The sequence below is a fragment of the Augochlora pura genome, chromosome 3 (genome assembly GCF_028453695.1).
Source record: "Augochlora pura isolate Apur16 chromosome 3, APUR_v2.2.1, whole genome shotgun sequence".
Taxonomy (NCBI): Eukaryota; Metazoa; Arthropoda; class Insecta; order Hymenoptera; family Halictidae; genus Augochlora; species Augochlora pura.
Genome location: NC_135774.1, coordinates 2,730,144 through 2,752,859, shown reverse-complemented (window position 1 = coordinate 2,752,859; position 22,716 = coordinate 2,730,144). Strand labels below are relative to the sequence as shown.

The 22,716-nt window shown below is 46.3% G+C and overlaps 4 protein-coding genes and 2 long non-coding RNA genes across 6 annotated transcripts; 4 read left to right on the top strand and 2 right to left on the bottom strand.

Moving 5' to 3' along the window:
* Nucleotides 1-90: 90 nt before the first annotated feature.
* Nucleotides 91-6,074, top strand: LOC144467569 (uncharacterized). Its single transcript, XM_078176429.1, has 10 exons — nt 91-914; nt 1,239-1,577; nt 1,710-1,911; nt 2,138-2,293; nt 2,399-2,446; nt 3,743-4,410; nt 4,715-5,104; nt 5,172-5,376; nt 5,716-5,871; nt 5,938-6,074. The coding sequence occupies exons 1-10, from the start codon at nt 553-555 to the stop codon at nt 5,989-5,991; spliced, it is 2,580 nt and encodes an 859-aa protein (XP_078032555.1). The 5' UTR covers nt 91-552; the 3' UTR covers nt 5,992-6,074.
* LOC144479133 (uncharacterized) lies at nt 2,496-3,581 on the bottom strand. The gene is made up of 3 exons (XR_013495474.1): nt 3,503-3,581; nt 3,178-3,326; nt 2,496-2,674 (listed from the first exon to the last, which is right to left on the bottom strand). It is a non-coding gene; the product is annotated as an uncharacterized LOC144479133 (long non-coding RNA).
* Nucleotides 6,075-7,008: 934 nt separating the features above from the next.
* Tm2 (tropomyosin 2) lies at nt 7,009-14,328 on the top strand. The gene is made up of 7 exons (XM_078197654.1): nt 7,009-7,145; nt 9,885-10,175; nt 10,451-10,584; nt 10,658-10,846; nt 10,917-10,992; nt 11,069-11,201; nt 13,957-14,328. The coding sequence occupies exons 2-7, from the start codon at nt 9,936-9,938 to the stop codon at nt 14,037-14,039; spliced, it is 855 nt and encodes a 284-aa protein (XP_078053780.1). The 5' UTR covers nt 7,009-7,145; nt 9,885-9,935; the 3' UTR covers nt 14,040-14,328.
* On the top strand, nt 7,158-9,876 carry LOC144479131 (uncharacterized). Its single transcript, XR_013495473.1, has 2 exons — nt 7,158-7,521; nt 7,945-9,876. It is a non-coding gene; the product is annotated as an uncharacterized LOC144479131 (long non-coding RNA).
* Nucleotides 14,329-17,774: 3,446 nt separating the features above from the next.
* Ear (ENL/AF9-related super elongation complex transcription factor) lies at nt 17,775-21,516 on the bottom strand. Its single transcript, XM_078176827.1, has 3 exons — nt 20,911-21,516; nt 20,549-20,817; nt 17,775-20,383 (listed from the first exon to the last, which is right to left on the bottom strand). The coding sequence occupies exons 1-3, from the start codon at nt 21,047-21,049 to the stop codon at nt 18,572-18,574; spliced, it is 2,220 nt and encodes a 739-aa protein (XP_078032953.1). The 5' UTR covers nt 21,050-21,516; the 3' UTR covers nt 17,775-18,571.
* Nucleotides 21,517-21,943: 427 nt separating this feature from the next.
* On the top strand, nt 21,944-22,709 carry Blos1 (biogenesis of lysosome-related organelles complex 1 subunit 1). Its single transcript, XM_078176875.1, has 4 exons — nt 21,944-22,092; nt 22,182-22,254; nt 22,326-22,543; nt 22,601-22,709. Exons 1-4 carry the CDS (start codon nt 22,032-22,034, stop codon nt 22,633-22,635), a joined length of 387 nt encoding a protein of 128 aa, XP_078033001.1. The 5' UTR covers nt 21,944-22,031; the 3' UTR covers nt 22,636-22,709.
* Nucleotides 22,710-22,716: the final 7 nt, after the last annotated feature.

The following is a 22,716-nucleotide window of genomic DNA, read 5'->3' as shown; positions in this document are numbered from 1 at the left end:
TTTTTTTTATTCAATTGATAGAAAATTTCCTATCAATAGCGGAAGCAAAAATGTTTGTCCCCTCCGTGTCTCTTATAGACATTAAACCGATACTTTGTTCCATCGGTAGCGTACGCTTCCAATCCCCTATTTATCAAGAAATTTCTTTTTCCTCGATCATTACGCGTCTCCTAAGCTCGAGAAGAAAAGTGCAGGTCAAAAAAATGATGGTCACCGTAGCAGGAATATGTATTGTTAAAAAGACTGTCGTAGCAAGTAATTACCGTAATAATATGGTTGGACAGAGGGAACAACGACGGAACGCATCCGACTTCTTTATGGGGTGGAAGGGTTAATAGGTAACGAAATGTCAATACGCCATCGATATGCCAGTATCGGCTGGAGCTCCGCTGAGGGAAGACCAAGGTTGATCATACCACGATCTTGCTTTATATCTGAAAGAAAGAAGTACTGGTTAGGATAAGGACAACCACGATTACATCTCAATAAAATAATGAGAATAGTTCGATTAGGAACAAATCGCGTGTAGTTTCTTTCGGCGAGTAAGCGAAGATGAAAGTGCTACGACTGATATTCAAGCTGATAACATTGTGCGGATGCTGGCGACCGTCTTCTTGGGACCCGATACCCTGGAGGTACCTCTACAATGTGTACACTGTGACGTGTTTCATGATTATACATCTCGCCCTTTTCGGTGGGGTTCTGGACCTCGTTCTCATTGTCGACAATCAGAACGATCTCAGCGAGAACTTGTACAAAACCACCGCCTTCGCTGTCGATTGCTATAAATTGGCCAGCATGCTCGCCATGAGGGAGAACATCGCCGTCCTGATGGACACCCTCGAATCGGAGCCGTTCGCGCCCGTAGGCGACGAGGAGCTGGAAATTCGAACGAAGTTTGACAAATCGGCCGAGTGAGTGGCAAAATTTCTGATCGCATACACCGCAATAATTTTTATGATATGAAATTGTAGTCTAGCTTATAAAATTATAGTCTAGCTTATAAAATTATAGTCTAGCTTATAAAATTATAGTCTAGCTTACAAATTTACAGTCTAGCTTACAAATTTATAGTCTAGCTTATAAAATTATAGTCTAGCTTATAAAATCCTTTCTCAGTATACCTGCTACTGTACCATCGATATCATATCCCTGATACAGTATCATCAGTCCTCCAATTAAATGACCTAACAAACACTTTGTCAGTGAATGACGAAAAATGTTTTACGCATTCGCAGGAGAACCGTAAGGATCTATACGACCGCTCTGGAGGTGTGGTCAGTGTTCACGGTGCTGGCGTCGCTATTGACGAATTTTGCGAGCAGAAAGTTATTGTACCGCGTCTGGCTGCCATTCGAGTACACCTCGGCCACGATGTACTCCTTGGTCTACCTGCACCACGCGCTGGTAACCATAGTCTGCGTGACAGCGGTGGTCGCATACGACGGCCTGTTCGCCGGCCTGCTGGTTCACATATACTCTCAGTTCGAGATACTTCGCCACCGTTTGCATAACATTCACAGGAACGAGAACGATCTGGTGAAACACTGTGCCCATCATCATGACCAGATCTACAAGTTGGTTCCCATGCTTGGTACCCGTAAAGATCCTAGGCGGCGGACGTCGATTATGTATTAAATCGTCCACGGGTCGTTCGAGTACGGTATACACCTGTCATAGTCTTTGCCTCCCTCTGATAATCGTTGCAGGCTCGCCAGCATGGTGAACGACGAGTTCAAAACCGTGATGCTCATGCAGTTTCTTATGAGCAGCACCATCCTGTGCTTCGACCTCTATCAGCTGACGTTGACGGACTTCGACACTAATCTCGCTGATATTATCATGTACGCCACGTGCGCGCTGATGCAGGTTTTCTATTACTGTTGGTTCGGCAACGAGGTCAAGCTGAAGGTATTTTAATCTTATCAATCGTTTTCTTCTTGATTCACTTGCTGATGATTGTCATTCTGTGATCCCTCGATCGATGGTTAGTATTTTTTAAGTTCATACTGTACAGTATGCTTCGTTTTCTTCTTAATTAGTGTATCTTGCTTTCGCAGAAGCCAATTGCTGGTCAATTTTTATTTTTCAACAGACTCCTATTGGAAGAACATGTCCACAAAGTTTCTCTTTGCAGAGTCTCGAAGTGCCCGACATGATTTTCGAAAGCGAGTGGACGTCGTTGAGCAACAAGACGAAGAAGATCCTTTTAATGATGATGAGACGGGCTACAGTGCCGATAGAGTTCTCCAGTTTACAGATTGTTACCGTCAACCTCGAGACCTTTAAGGCGGTTCGTACGAGATTGCTTTTCCTCGTTTTTTAAAAAGACATTTATCGACTGTCTACTACTAACCGATAAACGATGTAACTCGAGTCCTGCGTCTATGTGCCACAGTTGCTCAAGATGTCCTACTCGGTGTTCAGTCTGCTACAACAGAACCAATAACGATAGAACGATCGTGGATTACCTGAAACGGAGGTGAAGTGGGAGAAAATGTGATGGACTTCTACTTTCATGTACTACGTAAAGTATACGCACTAAATTAATTTAATTGGCCGAGAACGTTGTTTATACGACCTGCCGTTCGTGAAACGAAACCGAAGACGTCGATGGTAAAGACGATCGCAAAATCGTCCAGATTTTCTTGGAGAACGATGCAACTTTACGAAACTGAAATAGAATCATTGGTCAAAAATCATAGTTGCGTTGCGATTGTAAAGATGTAAAGTGGTAGGAGTTATCAAAATTAGAGATCTTATATTAATTATAGTAAAGAGTATTTGCCAAATCGTGGTGATTCCACATGCAGAAATAAATTTGCCAATTAAATGGAAATGAGAAGCTTGAACTGCGATCGTTGCACTTACGATGCACTTATTGGTTGCTGTGGTCTATAGAAAATTAGAATAAAATTCTAAACTCTGTACACCCGATTTTTATTTATTCTACGAAAGTCTATCAACCAATATTCCCTTTAAGACTCTTCTAAGTAACCGATCCAACATTTCTTACATTAGAATTGTCGAAGGTGCGTCCACTAAAAATTATTAAATATATATTTTATTCGTGCACGTATTATTATAAAAATTTCAATAAATTCTCTCTTGTAATTCTTGGGACAATTTCTTTAGTCGCGTTTAGACGTCGATAGATTCAGCGTTGACAGAAAGAACCTGCATCACTTTGATCCGGCATTATGAAAGCTGCCCAGCTACGTCGACTGTTCACAGTTGCATCAGCGACGATAACAGTTCCCGTATCAAATCGCGCGAACCCGGTGAATCCCACGATCCACTGTCCGCGTGCCAGAGACCCTCCTCAACTATGTATTCAAAATTAGAAAGTGTTACTCGGTTGGCCATCGGAACTAAACACCTTTAAATATATTTTCTGGACCCGGTCCAACTATTCGTCGGACGAGCGTAGCCGATGAATTCTGTCTGTTTACTCGCCGAAGAAAACACCCGTGCGACATACCATAAAATAATTCGTACTCACGTCGTACACGGCGTTCCCCGAGTAAAAAGGTTCGCGCGCCAGGAAGCTAATCCTTCCGAGCTGCGCGATCGACGACGACGGACTGAGGAGCGGTTCGCCCCGCCGGGGTTTATTATTTATTAATTTTTCGCTGGAGGGTACACGTTTCGCTGGTCGGTCGGCTCATTATTGATGCTTGTTTTTTGCATCCACTTGACGTGCGTTTCGAGGGTCCCGGTGACAGTCGCGATCTAACAACGGGTTCACCGGGGGATAAAAAAGACGAGGGTGGCTATACAAGAACCGGTCATAAGGCTTATAATATCGGTACAATTTTCCCTAGGGAGCGGAAGTCACCGCGGTAATTATGGTCCCTATGATCGAGGGGAGAAAGGTGGGAGACAGGTAATAGCGGCCGCGAATACGTCCATCCGTCGTGGAGGGAAATCGAGACGGGTGAAACAGTTGGATACAGGCTTTTTCACCTCTCGATTCGAGGCCGCAAATAATTTTCGCGATATCGAAGTCGAATCCCGTTGGAATCGCGTTTCGCTCGAATTTCCCAGAATGCACAAACTACCCCTCTCGTTCATGTTGCTCACCTGCGTCGGCTATTGGCGGCCGACCACCTGGTCGGCGAACTCGTTGAAGTACTGGTTGTACAACGCGTACTCGATAATCATGATCTTTTTGCTGTACATTTTCACGTTTTACGCGCTGGTCGACGCGATCATTAGCGAGGACCTGCACACCACCACCGACAAGTTCTCCCTGTGCATCTCGGTGATGGGTGTTTGCATAAAGGTCGCCAATCTGTTCATTCAGCGGGAGAAGATCGTCAGCGTGGTGAACAGCCTGTTGAAGAAGATCCATGTGCCAAGGGACGAGGAGGAGATGGCCATACAGCGGAAGTTCGACAACCATGCCAGGTCAATCCCCTAACGCTCGGCTGTAATTCGGTCTTGTGGCCGCGCGAAACGTGTCGATCGACGAGCATCGATAAATTCCACTTTTCAAGAACGTAACAAGTGCCCTTTTATACTCTGCAGATTTCTTTTAGCATCCAGTTAATTGTGAATATTATTTTACCATTGTCAAGCCAGGAACCTAAAAATTGAGTAAAGTTAAAATATATGACTTGTATAAATTATGGTGAAATTGGAATGGAAGATGAAATAGAAGGTACGATAGTTTAGCGTTTGAAAGGGGTTATAATGTTAATGTTTCTTGCAGGAAGCTGACGCTGTACTGCGAGGTGCTGAACGAGTCGGCAGCGTCTTTCGGGACAGTGGCCCAGGTGAACCGATTAATCAGCACAAGGTCCCTGCCGGTGTCGAACTGGGCGCCTTACGATCTGTCCTCGCCGACGATCTACGTGGGGTCTTGGATCCAGCAAACGCTGAGCCTGATGGTGTGCGCGAACACCAGCGTGGCCCACGAGACGCTGATCTCCGGGCTGATGATCCAGATCAGCGCGCAATTCGAAATATTCTGCCATCGAGCTAAATCGCTCCCAGCTCTGCTGACGGAAGCGGAGAGGGAGAGCGTGTCCGCGACGGACTTGAACATCAGGAGAAAGAAGATTCTAAAGAACTTGATCGACCACCAGCTCCGGATCTACAAGTGAGAAAATATACTCGTCGATCGCGTAGTCGGCGGACTCGATCAGAACCTTTGTTACCGATTGCAGGTTCGCGCACAGCGTGAACACCGTGTTCCAGTACATGATTCTGCTGCAGTTCATGGTGAGCTGCATAGTGCTCTGCCTGACTATTTACAAAATGTCGACGGCGCACTCGCTCGACGTGAACTTCGCGTGGAGCTTATCCTATTTGTGCAGCATGCTCATGCAGGTGTATTTATACTGCTGGTACGGAAACGAGGTGACGTTGAAGGTTGGCACCGAATTTCGTTTCCTTGAATCATTCGGCGCGCCGAACACGATCCAGAGCCGACGGAAAAATCGCCGGCAAAGTTTCTCGATGCTTTCTTGACACGATCCGTGGATCCTCTGGAGTCGTTTCGGCGTGCTCTTCGTAGTTGGGCACAAATCGAAGATCGACCAATGATCTCGGCCTCGTCCGTTCGTGTAATAATTAGTCCACGGATCTGTGTGGAAAATAAAAATTATCTAAATTATTTGTCAGTCATAATTTTAGTCGTTCAATTATGTCGAGAAATGCCCAACTCGGCTGTACATTTCGATCTCTGAAATTCACGAACAATGTTCGCAGAGCACGAAAGTCTGCGACGCCATTTACCAGATGGACTGGACCACGCTTCCAGTGAGTATAGTGAAAGACTTGCTGATGATCATGATGAGGTCCAGGAAGCCCGTGAAAATGTCCAGCGCCCAAGTCATCACACTGTCCACGGAATCTTTCGTCACCGTTAGTTGAGAAACTGTTCCGCCTCGTTCATGGAAACGAACGCTCTTTAACGATCGTGAATTCCAGATCATAAAGATGAGCTACTCGTCGTTCAACATCTTGAAGGACTCGTCCAAGTAACTGGTACATCGTTCACGCGTAATTGATATTGTGAATTTTGTAACTGTCGTAAGAATACTCGCAACCTCGTCATTAACGCGATTGGCGGAAGGGAAGGGAAATAAATCAGCACAATCATCGGTCCGATCATTAATTAGGTTACCTTTGCCCGTTAATTTCAAATCTCACCGATGTTATCATGATTAAAATATTTTGCGAAACGCAACAATTGTTAGACTGCGTGGCTTTTATGCAACCGATCGGCGAGTATTTTATTTCACCTAAAGATTCGCGGTCTAACAATTACGTTACGAGATAGACTTCGCTCGATTTAAAGCTGCGGAGTAAAATGGGAACTGAAGGCGAAGCAGAGGTTTTGACCCACTTCGCTTCACAAAATATTAACGCAACATCTCTAGAACGACGTATTAGGATTAGGAAGCTAGAGAATTTTTTTTTACTCGTTTGAAAAATAATCTCGGTTCTCGTTCAACGCAGAATTCAGAGTCAAGGAATTTGGAGTTGCTAATAAATCTCCGGGATCGTTCAGCGGTACATAGAAAAATCCATGAGATCTCCGGATCGATGCTAGAGCATCGCCTTTTCTCTATGCTTAACAGATATCCGGTGATTTTCTCGTTTATTGTTGCTGTCGGTGCGATTGTAGCTAGTTAAAAGCTCCTCGGCGTACAATTGACCGCGAAGCGGTCAAAAATAGCCGCGCGGGCAACAGGCTCGCGACTCGGTCGGCAAAAAAAATCGCGACAGCTTCGCAGGATTTTTCGGAAACGGATCGCTCGCGTTCTGTTCCGCGCACTGCATCCGGTAATTCGATCCAATCTGTCATCCGGAGGGCCGCGGAACAGGGGATCGGAAGACGCGCGTTCCGATTCGAAATCGATCCCCGTCGCCGTAGTCCGTGGATGATCGCGCCTCCGGGCTCCAGTGTCTCTCCCCATTGGAAGGTGAGAGAAATTCCCGAGGAGCGGCGAGCAGAAAATAAACGTTCGGGGCCCCACCCCCGTAGAACTTTCCGTGGCGGTCCATTTTTGGGCTCCCCACCTCCGATCCACGGCACCGCCGCGAGTTCACGTCCCGCATCGAGACGAAGACGAAGAAGCTCGCCGAAGCACCCTCGGACACTCGACTCGCGCCACTCTGATCGCTCGGGTTAGGTAAGTGAACTCCGAGCAAAAAACCGTCCGAGGAGACGGAGCAACCGTCCCCGTGGATCCCCACGTCTTCTTCTTCTTCTACCGTCTCTACGCTTCTCTTCACGTCACGTCCGAAATCCGCGTCCGGCCGTCCGACGATGACGCGAGTGCCCGTAAAAATTCCAAGACTCTCTGTGCCGTGGAACATTCCCGCGGTGGATCCGCCGATGGATTCGAGACGGAACGACCCCGTGGAGGATGGAGGAGGAGGAGGACTGGGCTTCTTGCTTGATCGCCGGAGAAGCTTGCGCTAACGGGGAGCTTCGGTTGCTCGGAAGCTTCAGGATCGCGGGCCACGTCTGTCGTCTTGAAGGTTTTGAGCAAACTGCTTTCGCTTGTAAGTAGATCTTTTAACCTTGCTTTGCTGTTAACACATCGCAACGACCATGGTATTCGTTCGGTCGACGGGAGAAAGTCTCTCTGTGTTACGATGGTACGACGATATGTCGCGCTAGTTATAATAAAAAAGACGAGAGAAAAGAAGTGATACGATGAGAAGATCAAATAAGTGATTAATAAATGAAATGAGAATCAGAGAAATAATGGTAAATCGAGGTGAGACACTCTCGTCGCTCGACCGGGATCGTCGCAAGCTGGAATCGCATCGGATCGGTCTTCTCGCATGCTATTTTCGACCTCTAACTGCGGAACGATCCGGTGGATGTTTCCTGGTAGCGAGCCTGATCCGCGGCAACGAAATAGAGCTCGTCGATGTCTGTCGGAGACGATGCCGAGAATAAGCAGCCGGAATGATTTGCAGATAAGACGGAGACGCAGGCGAGATCGCTTTTCGCAAGAGCTTCTCTAAACCAACGCAGCTTTCGCACGAACTAACGCTTCCAGTGCTTTTTCCAGGCTTGTGCCGTAATCATGCAGTAAGTAGCGCTCGCACTGTCAACTAACACGCCTCCTACATCGTCCAAAAGCCGTCGCGCGACAAAGGCTCGGAACAAGGTCCCCGCCGGTTGTTATTGACTTTCGAGGATCTACTTTCTTATGTCACTTTGGCACTCGCGGGTAACCAGATGCCAAACGCCTTCCAGGCGCTATTAATAACCGGAAAGAGGGTCGAATGTTGCCATTCAGCTACCAAACGATCAATTAAAATGACCCGGCCGGATCTTCCATCGTTCGCACCCTTCTACCAAATATTTACGGATCAGTTTTTTTTCCCCCGAGCCTCTATCGCCGATCTGGATATTTACGAACGTTCCCACGCGACGTTCCTCGATGTAAACACAGCGGGCGTTTGCTCGACGGGCAAAATTCTGTTCGGGGCACCGCGGCGAGATCAGCCAGTTCGTTTCTTTCTTTGGGGGGAGTTTACGCGGGAATCGCGCGGCGAACGGGGCTGCAAAATCTGAAGGATATCCGTGATCCTTCTCGATCCTCGTGAAATCCGTGCTCGCAGGATCTAGCAGCGAGATCGCGAGAGCCGCTGGGCGATGATTTCGTAAATGCTATTAATACGCGGCAGTTAGATCGAATGTCGGTCGTCGGTGGCGGCCAAGTAAAGCCCGTTCTTCTGGGTTACGCTCGTGCTTTTTGGCCTCCTCGCCTCGCGGCCTCAGAAACGCCGGCCGCCGTCCTCTCTTTTCGTCGTTCCGCGCATATTTATAGAGCCTGCCTATGGATGCTATTTCCGTAGACGCACCGACGTGCTCTCCATCTCTCTCTCTCTCTCTCTCTTACTCGCTCTCTTTCTCTTGTCTCTCTTCGACGCGGCTCGCAGGCCGCGCGGTATCATCCGCCGGATTATGACTCGCAGAACCCACGGAGATCGACGAAATATGCAAGCCGCGTCTCTCCGACACGTACACGGCCCGATCCTCTATTTTCAGGGTTAAAACTGGACGCTTCGAGAACCGGATGTCCTCCGCGTCGCGTCTTATATAGCGTTAGGGTGCTATCAATCTCTTTTAAGGAGCATGGACACCGGTTCTGCAGACTTTTATCCCAGCTTACTTAGGATCTGTTTCTCTAAACAAAATGCGAAAACTTCCGTGGTATATATGTTCTCGGAGAATATACAGATGCCCTATCGGCTTTCGGGCACGAGAACGTTTCGTTGGCTCGATCATCCACACGAAATACCTCGAGCTTTCAATTTTTACTACAGCAGACGATAACTGCTGGAAAGTCTGTTTAGCACTACCAGCTTCTGATCGCAAAGACTTTCTTCTTCGATCTTCTTTTTATAAATACTCTACCTGAATTTCTATTTAACGTTGGGATACGATCTATGAATCATCCCAAATATCTTTATCTTCGGCTCCAATAGGAAAGAGCCCGGCGAGAGCACTATTTTTACGATGGAGGCTATTTAAATTTCTGTTTAACGTTGGATCCTAATCTATGGATGATTTCGAGCTTCTGTCTATGACTCTGATAGACAAAAATCTGGGAAATATCCTACCGGGAAGCTTGGTAACTTCAGACCCCAGTGATCTTCTCCGAAGGACCTGAACTCGTTTAGTGTCGATAGACTATGGAAACGCTTCAAACTTTCGCGCGAATATATTTCAAAAAAACAATTTTCCTCTGGGGCACTCGTTGCCCGAGAAAATTAGCCGAGACCCATCCGACCCACGTATGTTCGAAAAGCGGATGCTCGCGATGTCCAAAGACCAAAAGCCCCTGCGACGAGACGATGAAAGGAACGATGGGCCAGTGAACTAAATCGGACTTGGGTGATTCCAGTGAACTCGATAGTTTCTTGAAGGAAGCCGGCAGGAGAAAAAGGCCGCCACCATGGACGCGATCAAGAAGAAGATGCAAGCGATGAAGCTTGAGAAGGACAACGCGATGGACAAGGCCGACACCTGCGAGGGCCAGGCCAAGGAGGCGAACATGCGGGCGGACAAAGTGAACGAGGAAGTGAGCGACCTGCAGAAGAAGCTGACGCAAGTCGAGGGTGACCTGGCGGCGAACAAGAACGCGTTGGACCAGGCGAACAAGGACCTGGAGGAGAAGGAGAAGGCTCTGACCAACGTGAGTGTGTAGCGTCGCTCGACGCGAAAGGCTCCAGCTGCGATTGCTCCAGTTTATCTTGGCCCGGGTCCAACTGCGATTTTCGCCGACATGTTTTATTTTCGTTTTGTCACCGGGAGTCGCGACGCGACCGTCTCGCCTGTTTAAGATCGATGACTCAGTGTGACGCAGTTTTACGAACCGGGAGGATCATCTGTTCGGACCCTAGCGCTCTCCCTTCTGCCGCCCCTTTTAGGCACCGGGTGTGACTCACCCCGTGGCTTTTTCGTTTCCAGGCGGAGTCCGAGGTCGCCGCTCTGAACCGCAAAGTCCAGCTGATTGAGGAGGATCTGGAGCGTTCCGAGGAGAGATTGAACACCGCCACCGCCAAGTTAGCCGAGGCTTCGCAAGCTGCCGATGAGTCCAGCCGGTGACTGTCACGGATTGTTAGACATCTGTTCCCGGGTTTGAAGAGTTTCGGGACTGACCGATTGCTGTTTCAGTATGTGCAAAGTGTTGGAGAACCGTGCGCAGCAGGACGAAGAGAGGATGGACCAGCTGACGAACCAACTGAAGGAGGCCCGTCTGCTTGCCGAGGACGCCGACGGAAAGTCCGACGAAGTCTCCCGCAAGCTGGCCTTCGTTGAAGACGAGCTGGAAGTAGCTGAAGACCGAGTCAAGTCCGGCGAAGCGTAAGTGCTCGCGTCCTACCGGTAAGAATTCCAACTTTTTTAGATTATGCGAGACGATTGATTTTTGCAGCAAGATCATGGAGTTGGAGGAGGAGCTCAAAGTCGTTGGCAACAGCTTGAAATCATTGGAGGTCTCCGAGGAGAAGGTGAGTCCCCTCGTTCAACATTTTCATCGTCTTCGAATCGAATCTAGCATGGCACGTATTAACTGGCTCCATTTAGGCTAACCAAAGAGTCGAGGAGTTCAAGAGACAGCTCAAAACGTTGACGGTCAAGCTAAAGGAGGCTGAAGCCCGCGCCGAGTTCGCCGAGAAAACGGTCAAGAAGTTGCAGAAGGAGGTCGACAGGCTCGAAGGTCAGTCAGCGAACCTTTTTCCCCTGTACGATCTAGATCATATTAATAAGTGTACTAGTGGATTTACACATTCGTACAGCTTCGGTATCGGCGGCCAAAGGGATGGATTTTCGTTGCCGTGGGGACAAAAAAATAAAAGCGTGCGGCGCCGTATTTTTAGACTATTTTGCATCGAACTCAGGCAGCCATGACGTAATTTGGCAAAATGACAACGGCGCTTCCGTAATACGGCTACGCTGGAATGGAATCAAAAGATTCGTGGTCAATTTGCCAACCTTGAGCGAACGTTGCCGCGCGATCCGCGAGAACCCTTTGATCGATTACCGATGAACGTGAACAGAATCGCAACGAACCGTTGACTAGCAACGGGTTTTGCGGATTGTAGCGCGGGTAGATATCTCCGCGCGACAATGACTGTACTCTCCGTGCAACACCAATGATTTTCTTTGCAGACGTACTGCACCAGCAGAAGGAGAAACGCAAAACGATTTGCGAAGAATTGGACAAGACATTCGCTGAGCTTTCTGGCTACTAAAACAAAACAAAAAAAACACACACACACACGCACGCACAAAATAATAAGATACGATCAAAAGAACTCGGAAAGTCAGAAAGAAACGAATCCACTCACAATCGCTCGAAACTTCTCGTTTATTTCTTTGCTCAAAAATTTGTTCTCTCGGTTTTATATCGTTCACCGTCTCGAAAGTGACTTTTACCGCTTGAAGCTACATTGTTTCCCCCTTGTTTTCTTTTGTCGCTGAGCTTCCAAAGGGCGTGTTATTATTTTTGTTTTCATTCCGTTCTATTACACCACAGTTTTCTCTCTCACTTGTTAACAAACACCGTTTTCCGTCACGTTTACAAAGAGCATCACATTTTACTTTCGCTTTCTTTTCTCTGTCTCCTAATTTCTCTCTTTTTTTCTCACATGCTCTCTCACTCATACAAGATTACATGTATACGCAAGTTATGTTCGCTGTTTCCGCACGGCCATCGATTTCCGAGGTTTTTTTTTTTCTTCAACGCCAGGATTTCCTTTGAATTCTTTTGTACCGTCCGATTTTGGGAGCGCTTCGCTTTTATAGTTCTCTTTCCTTTTGTTTTTCACTTCCGACAAAGAAATACACCCAGATTCTCGCTATATTCACGTACAAGTTGAGCATCGTCTATTAATATCCACGCGTACATCGAAAACACACAAGGCGCCTAACAGAATAAAATCTGAAACGAAACGAAAAATAAAGAAACAAAAAAAAAAAGAAAAGAAAAAAATATGAGAACGAAAAAAAAAAAAAACAAAAAAAAAAAAAAAAAAAAAAAAAACAAAGCTTCGCACGTGTTTATGTGGGCCGTCGTACGCCAGGTACATTTGCCACCCTCACGCAAAACCGTTTGCCTTACACTCGTGCAAAGGTATACTACACCTCACGATTCTTGCATGCTTCGAGCACTGTGATTAACCGACGAAGGAAATTACATCGAGGACGCCGTTCGTTCGTGCAAAAAACTTACTCAACGACAAACAGAAACCAGAATCAACCCTTGTGGTGGATTTCGGCGTGCCTAGAATCATTCTCTCTCTCGAAAAAAACAAACATTGTATCAAATGCAAAAAGGCCGGAGGCCGTTACGATCGAAGGATCGATATGGTGAATTCGAATCTAGAAAACGATCAGTCTAGTAGCACCAAAATCAACCGTCCCGGTCGATTTTGTCTCTCAAACGCGACACGATACCAAACGGTGCGGCACACGAAACCAAGTGGACAACGAGATGTAGTTTTCTTCCTCATTTAGGAAGAAGTTAGTGATGCTTCGTTTAGTAGTTTGCTTTCACACGCGTGCGAATGTGCGACACGATGCTTTTTGTGTACCGTATTTTGTCTCGTACAAACACACCGATCATACACCGCCGTTGTACGACGCCAGTACACCTAGAGGTTTTTTTTGAAGAGGCCAGTGTGCTTTTTGTAGAGCGAATTGATCGCCGTACAGATTTTTTGCGTAGGGGGTAACAGTCTTCCCGTAGCCGAACAAACCAGAGGAAACACAGTTCGAACCAATTTTAAAGCCGCGACTTAGGTCCGTTCGAGCGAGTAGTGCGTCCTGCGCTTGCCCGATAGATTGCGATCTGCCGCTTGGACTCTAAGCCTTCAAGCGACACCGGGATCTCTTAGGGCCGTGGTCGTAGTCGAGTTTTATTTATGAGACCTTATCTGCATGGTCTTGAGACGCCACCTAGATTCGTCGTTTCTTGAGACTTTTCTTGGGAATACAGAAAATTCTGAAATTATTCCTCAAATTATATAGACTCGATTAATTGAGCCTATTGCTAAATTATCCATGTTTCTTTACAAGCTGTGGAATAGTTTCAAAGAATTTACTGTATTCCTGATAAAATCATGTCTAAGATGGTCTTTTAAACGAGTCTCGACTATGAACACGGCTCTCGGGCTGCATCCAAATTGTCTATGCGTCAACTTTCGTCGATCTGCCGCGGATGCAGCATCTTTGGGCGATTGGACTTCGCGACCTAGTTTTGTATACGTAAAAATGTACCGCAGAAAATGCTGCAGAATTTCCCGAGTAGATTCTGCGAGCGGGGACGGGGGAATGTATCGGGCAGGCGCGTAGAACCGACGTAGACGGTCCGTAGGACCGTATCGATTAGATGGAAAGGGGTCGAAAGAGGATTTTGTTGGGAAGAAGGGTAGTCGAGAGGCTTGACTGACGTATTTTCCCAAACATTGCAGACGAGCTGGGCATCAACAAGGACAGATACAAGTCGCTCGCCGACGAGATGGACTCGACGTTCGCCGAGTTGGCCGGATACTAAGCCACCTCGTCGTCCCGTGCTTCCGTTTGACGACCGAGAGATCATTATCACGCGTGCGGGGGAGATGGAACTGCTGCTACGACGCCGGATAATCGGTGCTCGGCGAGAGCGCCCGGGAGCCGAGGACCGTGTTCCGTGGACCGGGCGTTATTATTTATCTAAATTATGCGACGAAGATGATCAATATACGGTGGAGATCGTAAGGAATTTTACTCTGTTACACTGTTGTACCAAATATTACACGAGACCCAATAAACTGCTGCAATGTGGTATGCGTTAACTAATTAGACACGCGCTCTCTTTTTCTCTTTCCAGTCGACTCCGCTTCTCGAAGAGATCGATCCTCTTTACTGTAACCGGTTCTTCGAAAGAAGGGAGATCCGTCGACGCGCGGGTTTCGCCCGGGCCCCAACTCTCTCTCTGATCCGCGGGCATCTACGCGGCGATGCTCTTTCGAAAAACCGGTTGTGGGAATCGTCCCCTATCCGGCGAGGACAGAAATTCATTTTCTATCTCTACACACCGTCGAGTATATATCAGGCTGTTGCTACAAAATCGTTGCGAGCGCGTTCCGCTCGATTCGGTTCTCGATCGAGCAGCATCGTCTGCAACCCGATATTTCACTTTCTCTGACGCACACGCATTCGCCAACGATTGTTGAGAAACAACTTTTGACAAGCGATAAATTTTTTTTGAAAACTCAACCGTTCGAATTTGTTCAACGTCGAAGAGGCCAGATTATTTTACAGTGACTGAAATACTGTTTCTGAAATTTTTCTATTACCTGGAAGAACTCAGAAAAATTAAGAACGTTTTTCAACATTTTTATCAAAGTCTATAATGAAAATTTGAAAAATCTTCCGACATTATTGTTATTCTTTGAAAACAATTATAAAAGGGGAGTTCTTCCAAATAATAGCAAAATTAAGAGATTTTAGTACTAATAAACTGGTTCATCTACGAAACAAAATTCATTTTGGTCCAGGTTTGAAGAGTTTTTTGAGAGCTGTTTCTTAAAATCGTTTGCAAGTCGGGGGGTGATTTCTCGATCATCCGGAGAAAGGTATTTTGGTGGTGGAATTGCAGAGACTCGAACGTCGCGGCGTAGATTTTTTTTTTTTTGTTTTTCAGAGGCACAGTTATAAGAGACGTTTATTAGTCACCAAGGTACTTGTTAAATGTACACTGAACGTATAAATGTACACCGAATGGCATATAAATTCAGGAGTACCGACTTGTACTATCCTCGGGAGTCATGAATAATTTGTATATCTACAGTATACCGTTTCTCGCGGTATCCTTATCTACTATTTACAGCTGATATATTTTAATCGTCGGGCGTGGGACACCTCGTTACGCGCGGCTGTGCGCAAATAGTCTTTTCTTCAAACCATTTTTTTTTTTTATACAACGCGTGTCGACCCGTCACGAGCATGCTGAGAACACACATACACACACAGAGACAGAGGGAACCAGAAAAGAAAGAAAGAAAAAAAGATAAAAAGGACAGAGTCCCGGTTCGAGCGTGCAAAACGGGGCTGAAAACCTCCTCGGAACGTAAAGGACTGAGAAAAGGAACTCTCAGGCATGCAACGCAAAAACAACAAAGAAAATGTACAAATCACTTTCGTCGCTCCTCGCGACGAGCGCGGACAATGTAATATCTACAAACGAACAAAGACGAGATAGCACACACGTACATCCAAAAAAACACGGACACATCATGTCTATGATATATATATGTACAACAGAATTCATATATACCAAACAGACTGTAACAATGATTGTAACACAACGGACAATGCGGTAGAGAGTAAAAACATTCAGCTAAAAAAAAAACAGAAAAACGATATCCTTCAGAGTATTTCGGCACGATAGGCCTCCGCAAGGAACTTCCCTCGAAGTTCGCGACATGAGATTCGCAACGAGCTCGCGACTCTCGCGAACAGACTCGCAATTCCCAGTAGAAAACAATTCCGCTAGCTCTCTCGATCTCGCGACAAATTCTCAGCACTGTCGGACGACGACGATCAGCGGTGTTTACTAATGCCCACACACTCTCTTCCTCTCTCTCTCGCTCTCTCTCTCTCTCTCTCGTTTTCTCTCTCTCTTTCTCTGTACAGAAAAAAATCGATTCTCGCCGCGAGCACGCAGAGACCGGTCGTCCGGATCGAGAATCGAGATCGCCGAGTCTTCCGGGACGTTAAAAAAATGTAAATGCCGCTTGATCTCGTCGCAAGACGTAATAAATAACGCGTTGCGAAACTATACAAATCTACCGATGATTATTCGCCTAGAATTGTACAACGACTCGTCGCCTAAACAACGTTTATCAAAAAACCATTATACTATTTGGTGTATCGATTGCACGCGACATCGTGACCGTTCTGTGGCGTTCTACGAACTACGGAACCATGGAACGGGCGGTCGATTAAAGGAAAGAAATAAAGAAGATAAACGGGCGGTACCGTTTCACGACGATTCGCTTCGTTCCGAATGAATTAGCACGGCTCTGGATCGTCGCAGACGAAACGATACGGCACAAAGTACGTTTTCGTGAAGCGAACGATTTTGCGTTTCGACGGCACTCGAAAGGAAAATTATAGTCGCTATCTTGCTTCGTGGGTTTTGCCGGTTTCTAATTGGCACACAGATACGCGGCGATCGCTATGCGTTCAAATGTTTCCACGAGAGACCGGTGCCATTTCGACCATCTCGATCGCGCAGCAAATGTGCCCGAAACCGATCGTTTTCCGAACGAAAGTAAAATCGGCTTCTGGAACGACCGCGCCTCGAACGATTAAGAATGAATTCTGCGCAGCTAAATACAGCTAACGAACCAAGTTATAATTGGCAGGGGGGGATGCCGCCCGAGCAATTTGAACGCGTGGCAAAAGATGGCTGCGAGGAACAAAAAAAAGCAGCTCTCGGGTGAAAAAAGGAACGTGAACGCGTCGTTCTCCGGCTCGCGCGTCGGCTTACATCCCTAATGCAAACTTATCGTCCAGCTTAATACTTAAGTTAGAGAATACTCTGTTTACTGTACAATGGTAAATTATTGACGCTACACGCACGTGCGCGTCGCGGTAATCGGTTCTTTTTTGAAGGGGGGGAGGGACCGCGTCGAAAGCAAACGTCGTTCTGTTCGAAGAGAAAGGAATCGAAGAGCATCGAATGATCGGCTCACATCCGATCAGTTCTTTCGCGTTTTAAGTTACGGGGCGCGTATGAAAATATCAATAAATACGGGGTGTTTCTTGATCCGACGGGGACTGAACCCTAACGTTTACGTTAAATTCCTCGCGAGATATCAAGAATATATCTATACGTTTACAAGGCAATGGCGACGCGCGGAAATTTTGCTCGCGAAACGACCCCGATTACACACCGCGTTTCTTTCACTTGCTCCTTTTAAAAAGACAGGTCAGAGTTGACACTTTTTTTCCTTTCCCTCTTTGCTTTTCTGCTCTCTTCCTTTTTTTTTGTCATTTTTTTTTCTCGTCGTCGTTTTCATCTCATGCTTTTTCTATGTTTTTTTTTTCGTTTGTTTGTTTGTTTTAATGATTATAGTGTACAAGAAAAATCATACGTTACTTTTTTGTTGTTTTTCTTTCTTTCCGTCGAGTCTACATAACAGTGGGTAAATGCACTGTAGACCGTCCCGAGAATGCATCCCCCCCCCCCCCCCCCCCCCCCCCCATCCCTCCCTCCTTCCCTGCCCACCCACCCCCCGAGGAAAAACGGTAAAAATTCCCTATTTTACACGACGTTTGCAAATGTACAATTCCCGATCTGTGCTTTATACAGATTATATGTATAATATCACCTATGTACAAAATAACGTAAAAAGTAACAAGTGCTGGAAACGTGTAAAAATTGTGTAACAAAATAGGCTGATCCCGTTGACGAGGACGAAGGACACGGAGTTTTGAGAAAACCGACCGTTTTAAATACGAATCAACGAATCCGATCGTGGCCCGCTCGATTGCCCCGACATCGAACTTCTTTTTCCTCTAAAAGAGTGCATAATTTATGCAACGCGTTTCTACAAATCGACGAATACCGAATAGGACGAGAATAGTCGAAATATACATAAAATGAAGTAAAAGAAGAAGAAATAATAGTAGTAGTAATAGTACTAGTAGAAGTAGTAGTAGTAGTAGTAGTAGTACTAGTAGTAATAGTAGTAGTAGTAGTAGTAGTAATAGTAGCAGTAGTAGTAGTAGTGGTAGACGTAGTAGAAAAAATAAAAAGGCGAAAAAAGAATAAAAACGAAAGAACACTAAGATTCGAGGACACACCCCGATCGAAAAGAAAAACCCGGTCTAACCCTCTCTTCCTTTCGAGAAGGCGTTCTGTACGTGTGTTTCCGCTACGTTCTCCTGGGGTCTTATATATTACTATTTTCCTTCTTCATTATATTCAGGTGAAAGAATCTCTTGTAAGCTCAAATAACTTAGTGACTTATACATAGAATAATAATATGTAAAATGAAAGAGAGAGATGTCATGCGTGTTTTATGCTACAGACGGTCACGACGCGAAGAACTGCTGCAGACGTTGCACCGTTCTACGATCCAGGGCGCACAGGTCGAAGTCAAACGTCTTCTTTGTGATCTCGTACTGGCCGGTCTCCGCGATCACCTGGACGACTCTCTGTAGCTCCTGGTTGTCCTGCAGAGTCATGATCTTTTGTTGCAAGTCTTTCAACTGTGACACATAGTCCTCGGAGAACACGGGCGGCTCGCCCATCTCCGAGTCGACCAGAGTGCTGTTCGTCGAGTCGGGAGCGACCTGCTCGGCCTCGACCTCGACGTTCTTCTCGGCCACTTGTTCCGCGGCAGCCCTGTCCTCCTTCTCCTTGGCGATGTGCACCTGGTCCTGGTCGACGGCCACCGGCGATTGGCTCGACGAGACAGGCTCCAACGGCGGTGACGACGAGTGACCCCGGTCCTTCTCCCTTTTAACGACGTGCTCATCGTCGCCCTTGCTCTCGCTCCGCCGTTTTCGCTTACGGATCTCTTTCTCCTCGCCTTTGCTGCCCTTCGGCTTCTCCTTCTTGTTTTTATCCACCTTCTCCTTCTTGATTTCCGCGGGCATCGCCGGTGACATCGGCTTCGGCATCTCCGTCGGCGGCGTCGACACTGTCACGTTCTCCGGCTCCTTCTTGGTCACCGGTTTCGGCTCCGAAAATGAATCGTCGTCAACCGAGGGCGCCGAGTCGCTGCTGTCTCTTTCCGGCATCTCCGACAAGAGGGCCAACAGAGGGTTGGCCGTCGACGCATTCGCCACATTATTTTGCTTTTCCGAGGACGTCTTTATCCTGTCCCGCTTCTCCTTCTTGTCCCTATCCTTGCTACTATCCCGCTTATCCTTTTTGTCCCTCTTCCTGTGCTTGTGCTTCTGCCTGTCCTTCTCGTTCTTGCCATCTTTCGGCTTCTCCGATTTCTCAGTCTTCTCTGGCTTCTCTATCTTCGGAAGCTTCTCCTCCTTCGGCTTCTCCGCCTCTTTCGGCGGCTTCGGCGACTTCCGGCCGTCCTTTGTTGATTTGTACTCTTGGCTCTTCTCCTTCTCACTTTTCTCTGGCTTCTCAGACTTCTCGCTCTTCTTATCACTAACCTTGAGCGACTCCTTCGAGGCAGATCTCTCACCCTCTTTGTACTTATCCTTCCTCTCCTTGTCCCGGTCCTCTTTGTGCTTCTTCTTGTCTTTCTTCTTCTCGCTTTTCGAAGAGTCCGCGGCACTCTTTGAGCTGTCCTTGGTCTTCTCTTTCTCCTTGCTCTTCTCCTTCTCTTTCTCCGAGACCGGCTTCTTCAGGTCCTTCTCCTTCGATTTCGGCGACGCTGGTCGCTTAGCGGGCGGCAACGTCGACGGGCTGGCCGGCCGCTTCAATGACACCGGGGACGGCGGTCGCTTGTTCGAAGGACTGGAGTGACTCTTCGCCCCCGGACTGGAAGGCCTCTTCGACTTGTCTTTGCTCCGGTTCTTATTTTTCGACTGTTCTTTCAGCTTCTTGTCTTTCTTGTCGTCAATCTTCTCCTTCTTGCTGTCCTTGTGCGGCGAATCCTTCAACTTCGAAGTTTTGTCCACTTTGTCGGACTTCTCCGCAGCAACCACTGGCTTCGGAGTCGATGATTTCTCCGGCTGTGCTGGCTTCTTCGTGTCCTGCGAGACTTTCGTTGGTTTCAAAGGCGTGCCGAACAGTTCAGCGAAGGAATTCGATGTCTTCGACTCCACGGTCTTGTGCTTTTTCGTCTCGCTCCCGCTCAACTTTGGCTTGCCGACCATAGTTGGTGTCTTGTTCTCGCTTTTCTCGGCTGAACTCTCGGAACTCGACACTATAGCCTGCCGAGAAATCCTCGTGTAAATTAAACTCTATTCGAACTTCGGCAAATCGAATTTCGTGATAAATGCTAAAACGTTCTAATTCGTAAAGGGTGAGTATTGTAATTAAAGTGTGCTTCTCGATTTGCGGAGGTTCGGAGAATAAAGTTTGTAATTAATACTTACGCCACCACCCTTCAATAATTTTCGCCGGAATTCATCCGAGGGGTTGTTGATTATCTCGGTGTGCCGCATCACGTTTGCAATGGCAGGACCACTGGTTTGCAAATGAAGATCATACAGTAACTCGATCTTCTTGGTTCCCTCATCTTTGTTCTTCAGATAGATATGAATGGGAATTTCAAAGCCAGCATAACCGGACTCTTTCAGCTCGAACGGTGGCTCTTTCAGCACCCTCTTTGGTTTTGAAAATGTTTCGTGTAGTTGAAAAACCACTGGAACAGAAGATACAGGATGTTATTAAGGGGGTGTTACGGCATGGCTGCAGAGAGAAAGATACATAGGAGAACAGTGCGATGCTTGTATACCTTTCTCAACATAATGATGTATGTCAGCGTTCTGGACACCCCGCACAAACAGTTCCCAATCATGAGTGTAACCCTCTGCTGTAGTATGCGCACGTAATGTGGATGAGTGGCCGCATTCTAGCGTTATGCGAATTGCCATTCTCTGATATGAAATTTTCCAAAGGTTCTTCTCCAAAGAAAAAGTAGAGGGAGTCGATTGCCGCGGGTAAACACAGAGAACGAATTTACATTACATTTTTATTTATCTCTGTGAACGTGAATGAAACCGCTGGCAAATCCTCGACTATCAGGCCCATCACAGAGCGCTTGTGACGCGGTAAACCATCGTACGCCGACCTTTATGCTAGATGTGCAGGCAATGACAGTACTTCTCCCCTAATTTTCGTGCTCTTGAGATTCTGGAGCATCGTTTGGTTACACTTGTTCTGTATGAAAGTGTTAACCACCTCATTAGAACGGAATTGCGTTGCGAACGAGGTATCTGCCGGAGGCGATTCGCCTCGTTACAGTCGGGCTAATTCTATGGTTTTTCTACGGGCTGAATTCGACTCGATTATCAACAGGTAAACTTTACACCAACGAGAACTGGTCGCCATACTCGTTGCTCCGTACACCAGAACTTAATAATGTTTGGCAAACGCCATCTGATGGTGAACACTGTGCGTCTGGGGAAACTATGCCAGTCCACACAAATTTTTTTTAGAATTTTGTCCAATCCTTAATGGAATCGCTGACACACTATTTATTATTAGAGCACCTCCTAAAATATTTCTGCGGTCTTTAGATTGAAACTTAATTATGGATGCGTGTACAAAGACTGAAATCGGGACGCCAAATACTTCCATCTCTTTTTATGCTTTATGGAAATTCCAATGCTAAAAATTTGTACAAAATTAGCAAAATATTATGTACCCTTATTCAAGTCAATCGATAAACCGATATTCGAACGATAATCAAAATTGTATAATTTTATATCGTTCGAGAATTACCATACACTCCATTCGGGGTGTTATTATTGAATGGTGGTAGCCATGCATTTAGGAAAATAACTAGAATGTTATTTATGATAAATTTAACCTGTAAACTGTCTGACAGAGTGTTGTATTTGTTTGTTAACAAACATGTTGTCTGCGATTGTTAAAGAACACCAAAGTAAACAAGCAGCGAGGAAAGAACTGCAAGGTAACTTGTTAAAATGTTATTATAAAATGTACAATGACGTTTCGTAGAACCACCAAGAATTCGTGTCAGTAGTAATGTTGTTTTGACAGAACAAAAGCGAAAAGATGCTGTCCAAGCAGCTGGTATGTTGACACAGGCTTTGGTAGATCATTTAAATGTGGGGTAAGTGTAATATGTCATTTTATTTATACTATATCTGATTACTATGGCATGCACGTAATTTTTTAATACAGGGTGGCTCAGGCATATCTGAACCAGAAAAAATTGGACGCAGAAGCTAAGCAGCTGCAACAAAATGCAACAAATTTTGCTAAACAAACACTGTCATGGTTGAATTTAGTGGAATCATTTTCTAGTGCCCTAAAAGAAATTGGTGATGCAGAGAATTGGGCGCGTAGCATTGAGGGAGACATGAGGACTATTGCAACTGCATTAGAGTACTCCTACAAAGGTAATTAATTGCTTTCATCATCACACTTTCTATAAATATGCATATTTTTATTTGCAGCCACGCAAGATGCCCAAGGGACCAGTGCCTCCTGAACATATCCCATGATATGATAATAAAACTTAAATGTTATGTTATTATTTAAGAAATAAATATAAGAATTCTTGTGCATTGTT

Coding starts and splice junctions, on each gene's coding strand:
- Tm2 (XM_078197654.1), top strand. CDS start 9,936: ATGGACGCGATCAAGAAGAAGATGCAAGCGATGAAGCTTGAGAAGGAC. Junction 10,585..10,657: donor GCTGCCGATGAGTCCAGCCG/GTGACTGTCACG, acceptor TTGCTGTTTCAG/TATGTGCAAAGTGTTGGAGA. Junction 10,993..11,068: donor TGGAGGTCTCCGAGGAGAAG/GTGAGTCCCCTC, acceptor GGCTCCATTTAG/GCTAACCAAAGAGTCGAGGA.
- Blos1 (XM_078176875.1), top strand. CDS start 22,032: ATGTTGTCTGCGATTGTTAAAGAACACCAAAGTAAACAAGCAGCGAGG. Junction 22,093..22,181: donor AGCGAGGAAAGAACTGCAAG/GTAACTTGTTAA, acceptor TTGTTTTGACAG/AACAAAAGCGAAAAGATGCT. Junction 22,544..22,600: donor ATTAGAGTACTCCTACAAAG/GTAATTAATTGC, acceptor TTTTATTTGCAG/CCACGCAAGATGCCCAAGGG.
- Ear (XM_078176827.1), bottom strand. CDS start 21,049: ATGGCAATTCGCATAACGCTAGAATGCGGCCACTCATCCACATTACGT. Junction 20,818..20,910: donor ACATCATTATGTTGAGAAAG/GTATACAAGCAT, acceptor CTTCTGTTCCAG/TGGTTTTTCAACTACACGAA. Junction 20,384..20,548: donor AATTATTGAAGGGTGGTGGC/GTAAGTATTAAT, acceptor ATTTCTCGGCAG/GCTATAGTGTCGAGTTCCGA.
- LOC144467569 (XM_078176429.1), top strand. CDS start 553: ATGAAAGTGCTACGACTGATATTCAAGCTGATAACATTGTGCGGATGC. Junction 1,578..1,709: donor CATCATGACCAGATCTACAA/GTTGGTTCCCAT, acceptor TAATCGTTGCAG/GCTCGCCAGCATGGTGAACG. Junction 4,411..4,714: donor AAGTTCGACAACCATGCCAG/GTCAATCCCCTA, acceptor TGTTTCTTGCAG/GAAGCTGACGCTGTACTGCG.